The sequence below is a fragment of the Egretta garzetta genome, unplaced genomic scaffold (genome assembly GCF_000687185.1).
Source record: "Egretta garzetta isolate BGI_Z169 unplaced genomic scaffold, ASM68718v1 scaffold56, whole genome shotgun sequence".
Lineage (NCBI taxonomy): Eukaryota > Metazoa > Chordata > Aves > Pelecaniformes > Ardeidae > Egretta > Egretta garzetta.
Window position 1 is genome coordinate 11,496,437 of NW_009260182.1, and position 12,683 is coordinate 11,509,119.

Consider the following 12,683-nt stretch of genomic DNA (forward strand, 5'->3'; position numbering starts at 1 on the left):
AACTCTTACTGTTCCTTCCTTCTTGTGTCAACTCCAAGTGATGTCTCAGTATCTGCTGTGCAGTCTACCTCTCCATTTTGAGTTTGGCAAAGTGCGTCAAATATCACAGTTGAGGAGAAGTGATGAGACTTAATCCTGTAGCTGAGGTGGTAGTGCCGAGAGAGCAGATGCCTATTTTCCTCCATCTGTTTTCTCTCATAAAGCACAGAGGAAGAATGGCTTTCTGGGACCCCTCGGAGTTATGACTACTTTGCTCATGTTGGGCTGGAGGTTCTGGGTTGGATAGATGAGCTCAGACTGGTTCAAACACATCATCCTTTGGATGTGTGATGACTATGAGTGGGTCCAGAGCACTACTGGAACAGGAACCACAGGAACCTCTGACATCGGGAGTTGGTGTCACATGCTCATCTTTATAACACATTTATTTCCACCATCTTCACACATTTCTGCTTTTCTTTCTGGTAGCCCTGCAGTATTTTCTTCTCTTCCTGGTATTTTGTTCTCCCACTGATTCTCTTGCATTGGCTCAGATTTCTCAAACAAAATTTCTACCTCTGAGTAGGTGGTATTGGCATGCTATATTGGTTTATCTCTGCTTATCCTAATTTCAACTCACAAATGTTTTTGTTTCATTATGCTATAATTGACTAAGAATGGAAAATAAAAAGTACCTACCATCAGCCATGAAAACGTCATCACTGTGATTCAAAACCAAAACCAATTAGCAAAATAAGTTGGCCATTCATTAGGCCACACTCAAAAAAACATGTATTGTCTGGGATGTAAAACAACTACATTTTGACATGTAGCTTGCTATCATTATAGAACAAATTGTCTTTGGTATATTCAAGATCACTAGAGATTTCAAACTGAATCATGTAGAAATTAATATATATTTAACAGCATTTGATGTCACTGAAATGTCTGCTTGTTATTTGCCATACAGAGTGGCTATTTTACAACTTTTTGAAACTGAATCTGTATTATATTGCCTTAAGTATTTTTTTACATAAAGCAAGAAAATTAGGCTAAAAGGGAGCTTTTAATTTTAATTTTTAATGTTCATTTTTTCTTCACTATTGGGAGCCTTCCTCTTTTACCACAAGTTAATTCAAGGAAAAAATTAAAGGTTTGGGTTTTTCTTCTGGAAGGCATGATTAATAGAAATTTGTTCCTGTGTTAACATATTTTTGTATAAATTGACTGAATCTTTGTCTTTATAACAGACTGGAACACCTTTCTATTTTTCCAGTTAATATTTACTGTACTGAGTGTGAGTTTATTGCAATCTGTTTTTTATTATCAAGATGATAAGATAAAATGGAGGAGCAGACATTAACATCCACAATGCAAGTTATTCCCAGGTAAAAGGCTACCTTTCAATTTTTTCCCCATTTTTAGTTTATCTTGGGATTGTTTCTTTCAATTCTCATTACTTTCCAGACATCCAGGAAGGCAGTACTTCTATAGTATTGTGTATCTTTGCTCTCATTTCTTAAGAACTCTGAGTTTGTTTCTCAAGAACTTCCCTCTAAAATTACTTTAACAACCTTCCTCTGGCCTTTGCAGATTTTTTAACATACTCTGTCTTGTCAACACATTGGATATTTGGGTTTCTTCTCCAAGATTGCATTGTGAGGGGACTAGCAGAATGTGAGTTGAGAACTGAGACATCCTATTAGCAAGTGACTGTCCTGCTACCAGCTCCACCACAAAGTGGCTGCAGTCTTTCTGTTTTCAGGGCAACCACATGTGTCATTGACCATCTTGCTCTCTCCTGTGCTTTCCCACTGCTTCATATTTTTGACATGGATGCACCTGAATCCAGGAATGTTTTCTTGCCCTGGGAGGGAGTCTTAAGACCACCTCCTGGTCCCAGGACCCCTGCTGTGTGTTACCAGAGCAACTGTTCACACACAGCAGCTGGACAACAGTTCAGTGTCCAGGTCTCCTCACTGCCACATGGGAGTCTGAACCACTGAGCTGCAAAACTATGCTTCCCTTCGTTCTTTTCTCTCCCCTCTTCAAATAATCTTTCATTTAATTTAAAATTTGGCGTAGATTCAAGAAGAGGGATGGAGTGTCTCTTCTTCCTCATTCCAGCCTCAGACAGCCTGAAGTCTGGGGACCAGCACATTCCCATAAATCTGAAACTCCTGTCACTTCAGACAGGCCTGGAATTAAAGTCTCTCCCACCCTTGCATTAAAGAGAAGTAGAGCTCCCAGAAAAAAAAGACTCATGCTCAGTTTACAAAGGGATGATACAAGTGCTTGCAACTTGAAGATATATTTAAGTTGTTTCGTATCATAGATTTCCAGTCGTTAAATTAGGTGCCACAACAATCACTGCTCTGGCTGCTTAATCTGAATTGGAAGCACCAGAATCTCTCCATGCTCTGTTGTTGCTTCACTTCACTGAGGGTTGTGGATTCCAGTGCAGGACCTCTAAAAATAAGGGCTTGTTATTTCAGCCTCAGAACATTTGAGTCTCTTTATGGATCTAATCCAAAAGCCGTCACTTCTTTTGAAGCATTTTTTCACCATTTATGTAATTTTATACTCTACTATAAAAAGGAATATTATTTCTTGAGTTTCCAATCCTCAGTTAAATCTTTGTCTTCAAATATCTCTGAATTAAATGGAATAATGCAATAATTTAAATACATGTTGAATTAAAGTAAACATATGTAGTCTTTCTTACTGGTTCTTACAGGCTGATAATGTGAGATTTTGATGCCCCAGAAGACATGCTCCTTGTTTAATTATTTCTGAGTTCTTAGTTTTATTTGGAAATAATGCCTTAGTGAAAGATGTAAGGCAATTGACCTTTTCTTTATCATGTTGTCCATGTTATCAGTTAATAATTAAAGCATACTAATGGAGATACCAAATTTTATGCAGTCTATTATTTCACTTTGGAATATGTGAGTCACATCATCTGCCAGACCCTGGGAATAATGTGAGGGAAATTATTAGGGCAGTGGTCCTGCCTGGCCTGTTATTTCTCACTGTTAAATCCTGGATTAAACACTATTAGCTCTCGCAGTCATCAGGTCCATAATCTTGGGGGGGGGAGACTGTTCTGGCTACTAAGTTAATTACGGAAGGTCTGTATCTTTTCCCCTGCTTTTGTTTTCTGAAGCATTAGTCAGGATGAGGAGCTTCCTCATGTTTCTTGATACCTTTCCAGGGTTGCAGAAGGAGATAATCCCTAAAGAACTGGTTACCTGACACTAAAAGTGGAGTCTCGTGTTTTTTCAATCTTTTATTGCTGTTGCGAGCTTTCATTACATTCACTCTCATTATAAAGGGGTGGTGACTGAAGAATGAAAATATCTCACTGTGGGTTTGTCAATGTTGTCATGTACTTAAGACTTAAAAAACACTATGCTGTTTGGATATGAATCGCATCAACAATAAAAAGTGGTTAGACATGACATCTTTAAAGTACTACAGCCATCTAGAATTATTCATTGTGCATTTTGTATTCTGACAAGGCAGCAGGGGCAACATTCCTCTCTGGCTTAACTCTGCTTGTCATTTTTTGCTCAGGATTTGGGTAACAGACATTCTAGTTTGACTGAAGTGCATACAAAGTGATCTGAAATAGAATTATCCTTCCAAAAACATGATAAAGGTTTCAGTGGCTGCCATGGACTAATATTCCTTAAATGTTACTAACTAAAGCTAAAGCTGCTGTTCTGGGTTCCCTATGGAGATAAAGATTCTGTTGATGTTAGTGGGAGCTTTGCCTGTGTGAGGAGCATGGATTTGGACGCTTGACTTTTTTTGTACAAATAGAACGGAAATGGTGACAATTTTGAGACCTTCATGGTTGTTTTTAAATAACAAATCTTGGTCCCAGAGAAGTCTGTGGGAGTTTTGCAATTAACTTATAAAATGTCAATGTTTTGATGACATTTAGCTACCAAATGTGGATTAATGGCACCACATTTTTAAATGTGGGCCCAATGGCATAGACCTCAGTAATCCTAAAATAGTAAATGGATACCTAAGTGAAGATTACCTTAGAATGACTGAATAATAGATGGACAGATATTCAGCTGACAGGAATTAATTTATAAGTGCAAAATGTATACCTAGCAGGATTAGATGGACAGAAAGGTTCTCTTATTTAAGCATATACAGATTACATTTGCCACAAAATCTTGAACATATCCTATTGCAAACTCAGGAATATTTGGGCAGCCCTGCTCTGGGCACCTCTCTTAATGATATTAAGGAACAGCACAGTGTCTGATGAAGGCACATCTTTCTTGATCCTCCTGATCTTTTCTCATGTAATCATCCTTATGAATTTAGAAGGATTATCCTCCAATCTCCCCATGTGGTGGTAAGAGGCAGTAAGTCAGATGCTTCTTGTCAGAACAGCAGCCATTGAAGCATCTTAGTGGTCAGCTAAAAATCAACTGATTTGTTTTCTCAAATCAGTTATTCTTCTGTTTGGTCCTGTGATTCATACTTACATCTGAGGTAGTTTACTATATACTGGAATGTTCTTTTCACATATACATACGTTTCCATTTGTTTCTGAGCTTTGAAAGTTGTACTTTATTTCTTTATGCCTGCCAACTTCTAACATTATAAAATAAATTACTTTTTGTTTACCTCCTGGAAAACATAGGTAATTGCAGTGTATAAAAATGTTTATTACTTACATTGAGCTTAGGACACTGAGGTGGTTTCCATCTCTAAAATGGCCCAGAATTTTAAATTGACTGTATAGGAAATACTGAGAAGCCAGACTGTCATCTTGAATAATTATCTTAGCACCATTTGATTATGCTGAGCTTTTCCACATAAAACTAAAAAGAGATGAAGATGCCACCATTTGATAATATAAGGTTATTGATTTTAAAGGAATCTACAATAATCAAAGCACATTTATGTTTCCCCATGTATTTCAGAATACTTTCTAAAGCAGTTCTCATTCATGCATGTTTAATTTCTGTTAGGTCACTCATAATTTTAACAAACATTTGTAATAACCCTTATCAGATGCACCATATCTAAAGAAGGTGATTCTGTAAAAATTCAACAGGAACTTTGAAAATGTCAGAGCTGCTCTGACTCATTGATCTTCTTCTACATACAGTTCTGAACAAACGCCCTGGTTCTGGACATACTCAAAATTTGGAGTAATTTTAAATTCAAAGACAGACTTGAAGTTGAACATATATGTTGCCATCGTTTTCATCTGGCTTAATTCACTTACTTATAAGGAAGCATCCTCATTACAAAAGCTGCAAATTAATTGTATTCAGAGGTGCATGTATGGCAGCACAAAATGATAAGAGAGAACACTTGCAAGCCCATTCTGGAAAACAGAATAGGAGCCTGCCTTGTTCAATGGAAACACAAGTACTTACTTGTCTCTATTAATCTAATATTCTCCTCCCTTATTATAGTAAATTACATTACAATTATTGTGCAAGGATACTGGAAATGCCTCTCTAGGCTACATGATATGGTTCTACTGGATTTTAAGCAAACTCTGCTGCTGCTTTTCTCATACTTTTAGTCTGGATTTCTGTCTCTGGGGTGTTTGTGAAGAATGACTCTGTACCATGAGCTCTGTGCTGGAAGCTGAGTAAGCACAGAAACCAATTCCCCAAGAGAAGTCACTTACCTTTTTCACATCAGGTATATTAAAAAACTTCTTGGTATGAGCAACCCATCCTGCTATCCCGATGTCCAGAGGAAAAACAGTCTCATTGTCCGGATGCACCAGATTCTCCTCATAGCTGGAAGTTGAAGTGACATTGAGAAGCCTGGTGGCTACTTCTGGAATACCATTTCGGGAACGACAAACAAACATACTACACCGATCAGCTGCCAGCAGCTGTGCCAGCCTCTGCAGGGCCTTGTGCACTATCTTTTCCATAATGCCTGCTTCATCCTGGATTTCTGTTAGCAGCTCAAAAAGTATGTTACACTCCTCCAGACGGGACATGTCTTTGAAGCTGACTCCTTCTTTCACATCTCCAGGGCTGACTTTAAAGATACTTCCCAGCACTTCTGCCCTCATTTTTCGGTCAAAATACTCCTTGGCAAACTGGGGGTTGTTCTCCAAGTATTTTTCAACGGCATCTTTATTTACCTCACCCATTTTTGCTGGATTGTTCTTAGGATTTCTTTTAGAGCTGCATCACCCTCAAAGCAGGAGCGGTAGCAAGAAGTCCTAACTTGATACTAGTAAGAAAGCGGTACTTTGTACATATTGTATAGCTCACAGGCATAGTACATTCACCTTCTTCTGTGGCTTCCAAGCCTTCTGAAACTCTTGAGATATGACAGAAGGCACTGGCTTAGCATCTTCTTAGTGTGAGATCTTGGAGACTGCTAATTAAAGAGATGTCAGGACACTAAACCCCTGAGCATTCTTAGCCCATAAATCCTAAGGGAATCATTTTAGCATTTTAAACTAACCAATTAATTCTTAGACATTATAGAATCGTCTGATGTGTAGATATGTATACCTGTATGTTATCTCCTTCATTCACAGTATATATATTGTACTATAAACACAAAAGTTTCTACTGAAACTTAATGTAAGGAATTCCACTTAGATAATTAGCCCACATTATACATGTGCACAGACGTACACAGGTGTATTTGTGAGAGGTACTTAAGGGAAGAAAACCAGAATATTACAGAGAAAATTTTAAACTTGCGAAATTTAGTTTTCCTTGAAATAGTCAGGAGATGATCAAAACTGGATTACTAAAAGTAAATAATTATGAAGCTATACATGCATAAAATGGGTGAAATCCTAAACACCTTACAAAAGTCTGAGCTTGCTCAAGTGATTTACCCAGGTGAAGATGGAGTAAAAGAATTAGAATTTGACTCAGTACAGGCAGGTAAGACTTACATATAACTTTTTTTAAAAACAGATAGTCTAAAGGAAAGAGTAAAATCGGAAGATGCCTGAATTCAAATTGGGTTCAGGAGAGAGTAAAATTTTTACTCTGTAAGCATAAACAACTTTACAGGGTCCTGCAAGTAATGTTGTTTCTTCTATGCCTCCTTCAGAAAAAGTGGGAGATCTCTGCTCCCTTAAATAGCAGAAAAATGGTAATAACTGACAGATAGTGAGCAAAGAAGGAATCTTGAGTTTGGTTGTAGCTTTATAACATGCTTGAAGTTTTCTACCACTGGAAGTTCAGCATTACTCACATGAGTGGAAACTGAATTATGAAAACTGTTGAATTTTAGGAGCAAACACCCCAGGGCTATGTGAGTGAGAAGGCTGAGTTCAAGTTGTGCCAACTATGGCAGCAAATGATCTGTGTGCATTGAAACAGATCTGAATTTCAGCCCTGTAGGAGGGCTGCAATACAATTAATCTTATTTCTATTTGTGGCACCCACACTGATCAGAGAGCAGAAAGAGATTCTTGGCATAAGAAAAATAGATCATATAACCTTTGGCAATTCTTAATTCGAAAAGAGTAATTGTCAAAGTACAACTTCATCTATCTGCCAGAGGCCAGTATGTCAACATCCATTTTTATCAACAGATCTGAAAGAAAACATGGGCAACTGACACTGATCCTCTCGTGCACAAAGAACAGGTGATTGGTCTGCAATGGCAGAAAACATTAGTTTTCCCTCTGACTGTGATATGAAATGCTGTGTGAGACACTAATTTTTGCCAGACTGCATCTACCATAAAGATTTAAAAATGCATAGGAAAACCAGCACCATATGGGCGCTTTCTGTGGTTCCTTTTCTCTGGCTGGGTTACGTACCCCTAGCAGACAGGGGAGCAGCACAGGACCCTCACTGGTGGGCATATGAGGTTGCAGCATCTTCTTTGCGAGTGTGAACTGGTGATATCAACTTTGTGGCAGGACTGTGCAACTGCAGCACAGCAAGATGTTCTCACCATTGTATGTATGCATGGTTCGCAAGAAAACAGCAGAAGAAATGCACATATATATTAGTCTTTGAATAGTTTTCTTCATAATTTGATCATTATGTATAACAGCAATAGAGACTTGAAAATAATTTTGCATGTATTTACACGCAGAGTTAAATTATTTCTCTTCATCTGTCATATTCATAATTTGTAGCTCAATACTTTTCATGCTGCTCTTTAAAAAAGAGGATGTGGAGGAGCTCCAATGAAATTGTAAGAAGGAAGAATAATTTATATTTTTTTTTGCGTTACTTGTTTGTTCATATTTTCTTAGTTTGGAACATTCTACATGTAATTTCTTTGAAGCAGAAAAGGTCTTTAGACGGTCTGTCTCATGCCCAGCTAAAACATTCTAGAAAATTATCTTCTGTATAGGATTTACACATTCATCTTCATTACATGTGAGAAACCAGCTTTACAAGCATTAGTTGTTCTTTATATTGTGATTACATTAATTATATGAAATAGAGCAACCTATGACTCTCTGGAGGGAGAGTAAAGAGAGGCAACCTAACAGAGTTACACTGTTTTCTTTGGGGGCGGAAGGATTGGTGGATTAACATTTTGTAAGCAAACGATTTTATTATCAGTGGCACCTATTTTTTTCAATATGCAAGACCACCTAAAATCATGGTTCCACCAAATCTCCCTCATGTCCTGCTGTTTTTACACCTGATGAATTACACTATTTGTACTTTGAGATAACAAATAAAAATCATATTTTAATTAGGCACTACTGTAAGGTGATAAATTTTTCATTCTAACAAAATGTTTCAGATGTAGCTGGATTGTCCTATAAGCACTCTTAAATCATCAAACAATTCTTTTTTCTTTTCCTAATTTAGATTCACTCTTACAATTGCACTCTTGCTCTGTAAAGTGTTTGTGAAATGACATGGAAAGAAGTATCAGAAACCAACAGAAGTTCTTTATGAATGTTATGTTTGGAAGACAGTTAAGTTGACATTTTTTCAATAGTTGCTATATTAGTCATGTTATGTTTCATTGTGAACTTTGTGTACCTGTTGATAAACCATGAATAATTAAGGCAAACTAAGAAGTTCAAGTGATTTTATAGAAATTAAAGTGTAGTTTGGTACATAAATGTACCTTGCATTTATGGAAGTCCTCATTTTAGAGTTAGAAAAGTACAGTGTATCTGTATTGATGCTTTTTTGTTTTTCTCATATTAGTATTTTAACAAATTTTGTAAATGAGACCATTTAAACATTTTGAAGAACTAGCATTGTAATGAATTTTAAAGTTTCTGTGATGGAATACGACATTTATTTTCTGTTCTATCTCCTTTACTCTCCTTATTTTTCACACTTTTGAACATTTAATCTTTAGTAATGCTAATTCACATTTGTATATAAGTTTATTATAAGAAACTATATCAAAAATTATTTCATGTTTATGGCACTTTCAAACATGATTTTGCTATTATCTTTCCTAGCAATTTTTTAATAAGATCGCCCATTAAGAAAAACATTTTAATGTAGGATCCAATATATGCATGGAGGCTTAACATTGGAAACTAACCTTGCACAGTCATGTTCACTGCACTTTCAAAAGCAAAAATACTATGCATTTGGCTTTGATTCTTTTCCATGCCGAGGTGGTTTGTTTTAAGAACGTGATTAGCTGGCTGCTATATTTTTCAAATTGTTTTAATTTCAAAGAATATGAAAAATGTGTGCTTTATGAATTTATGATATTGTTTGCCTTTGATGTTCATAGTTACTACAGAAATCAAACTATTTATGGCGTAGTTCTTAGTAGCAGACCATTCCTGAGCCCTTGTGATACATGGAAACTCCTAAGAAGGATAAGCGACAGACGTGGTTATTTAAATAGATTCCAGCAGCACGTAAATGTCAAAGGTATTTACAAGGTTTCCCAGTTCAGCTCAGCGTTTGTATCTGAGCGTCTCTGTCCAACTTGATAGCAGTTAATGTGGTTCATTCAGTTAAGATTTTCTGAAGAAACGTAGATCAAATGTTTTTGTTTCAATCCCATGTGGATAATTTTGATGTGGATAATTTTGTGGCCACTGTCTGGACATCGGAGGTTCATATGTATAATCCAAGAAATTAATATTCAGAATTATTATGGATTTTTTTTAAATTTTTAGGTTGTGAAAATGGATTCTGTAGGTATTTACAACAGGTACCTTATGCCCCTAACACAGGCAGGTTTTGGCACCAAAATATTTTGGTGTCACTGATCTGCTATGTTTTGGGGACCTTTATAAACAACCTCAACTTTTATGTTTCTTTCAAAATATTTTTCTGTCCCTTTTCTTATAAAAGTAATCTTAAAAATGCAAAACTAAAGATAGTAACTTAGCTGCTTTTTCCATACAGCTGCAAATTTTCATGGTCTCTTAAAACTACCAATGATTAGCTCAGGGGGTTCATGAAATAAGTAATCAACAGAGATTTTAGCTTCTTGAGGAGAGTTTCTGAAGTAAATGGCCAGTCTAGCATGAAGGGGCTAACCTGGGTTGCCAGATGCAGTGTAGCTTTGAGCATGAGCATGGGTTTCTTGGTAGCTTGGCATGAATTTTAGTATATGGACTGAGCAAAGGACAGCAGCCTTTTAATCTCATCCACTCTCACATTTACTCCCCGGTGTTCGTAGGTTACCTGACCATTTTTTATTACTGAGAATATTACTCAGCACCACTGAAAAGGGTCTGACTCTGTCTTCTTCACACCCTCCTGCCAGATATTTATACACTTCCCCCTGAGCCCTCTTTTTGGGCTGAACAGTCCCAGCTCTCTCAACCTCTCCTTTTGTCAGATTCTTTTTATTGCTCAATGACTTTTGTGGCTCTTTGCTGGGCTCACTCCAGCATGTCTGAGTCTTTCATCACTCAGAGTTTAAAGCTCTCCCCACCAGGCTGGCCAGCCCGTTGGCAAACTTTACATCTTTGTTTCAAGTTGTTTCCATTTTAGTAATAAATCTAGAAAAGCATTTCAATTCAGAATCACAATCCTCACAAAGGTTTGCTAAAGAGAATAAAGGTACCATTTTAAACTAGGTTTGTTTAAATAGTGTTTATAAAGAGTTCAATGAAAATTTACTCCTTAAGCAGAATGTCAAGTCATCAAATTACAAAAACAGGTAGCACACAGGCTAGCATGGTGCAAAGGCCAACCTTTTCAATTCCATTCTGTCCTTGACCTCTGTACTCAGAGTGCCACCAAGGGGAGCAGTTGTGATGGTGACAGTGTACACAGTTGTCCCTTACAAAGTACACAGAGCTCCTTGGCTTGGCTCATGCCATTTGTTGTTGCTTGTTAATATGAGTCTGGTTCCACAGGGCAGTGGCTACACTTGGATCCACTGCTCTGTGCACACAGCAGGCATTCATTCCCCTGCACAAGCCGCCTCTAAGAGTTTAATGGATACCTGGGTTGTGAATGGCACTCTAAAAATAAATAACCGTAAGAAGACAGCAAAAAGTCCTTCAATCTATATGCAGCCTAGCTGGAAACGGATGCTCCCTTTCCTATTACCAGTTCTTTGACCCAGCTTTCTCCTAAGAAGTAGACTTATTCTTGTGACCACAAATAAAATTCTAGTTCTTGTAATATTTAAAGCTTCAATGTTGCAGAGTTAAAAATGTTTTAAATAGTAATTTGACTCTTGTTTCTTCCTTTTTATTACAAAGCCATAAGTGAAACTAAAATAACTCCTACAATGAAGATTTTTCCTGCCATTTCCTTTGAAAATCTGACCTTTTCTGTGTATTTTCTGTTGCTATTCCTAATGGAAAATATTGCAGATTTTTACAGGTTATTAATGTAAAAAATATTTCAATCACTTCCAGAAGTTAGCCCCCTTTTTATGACCTCTTGGCAAACTTCAAAGGTAGAAGAATTTTTGCCTTCAATTAAATATGATTCCAAGAAATACATACTGACTTTAAAAAAAATTTCTTTAATATTCAAAATATGCTGCCAGCTTCAAATGATGGAATGGGAACTCATACATGAAATTTATCAAGCTTGATGTTGAACCTAGTATGAGTTCTGTGAATGTATGCTTTATATTAGAGGTTATTTGCATGTTCTTGTGTTATCAATATTTTAATAATTCTTTTAAATTTAATCGTCTGAGCTTTCCCAGAACCCAGCAATCATTTGATGCCATTGACTTGATCTATGCACATTGGTCTCAGAACCAATTGAAATCCTGGCCCAAATTCTGTTCCTTTCTGTTTTCATGAGAAAGACAAAACTGCAAGGAGTATATCCACATTCCAAAGATCTGGATGAGGATCACTTGCTGGTATCATTTCCAAGTCAATGGCCCAAGTCAATCCAAATGATGATTAACTGAGGCAAAGTTTACACTGTTTATGAGTTTACATAGTTGTGCTGGCATAGCTACATCTGTTAGGACTGAGAAAAAATTCACCCTTGAATTGCCAAAAAGATGTTAGTCTGCCAGCAACCTGCATCCCTCCTCCAGTACACTCCAGGTCTAGATGTAACTGACATAACAGAGGAGCCTTTTTGCCTAAAAAGTCTGTCTCATTGAACCAAAGAGTGCTTTAGCTGTGTCTGTGAAAGCACTTTGTTAACGTAAACTGTGTCTCAGGTAGGCAGAGTTGGAAGTATAGATAAACCAGAAGAGGCACAGAGCCAAATTTTTACTACATAACCTTCAAATTGTACTGAATTCACCAGGTTGTCTTCTGCAGTTGTTGAAGTCTGACTGGGAAA

At 37.0% G+C, this 12,683-nt stretch overlaps 1 protein-coding gene across 1 annotated transcript in view; it reads right to left on the reverse strand.

Moving 5' to 3' along the window:
* The window catches only part of PDE6C (phosphodiesterase 6C), a 30,908-nt gene extending 24,775 nt beyond the window's left edge, over nt 1–6,133 (reverse strand). The window contains exon 1 of the mRNA XM_009642078.2: nt 5,654–6,133. Coding sequence (XP_009640373.1) covers nt 5,654–6,133 — 480 coding nt within the window. The remainder of the gene's footprint in view (nt 1–5,653) is intronic.
* Nucleotides 6,134–12,683: the final 6,550 nt, after the last annotated feature.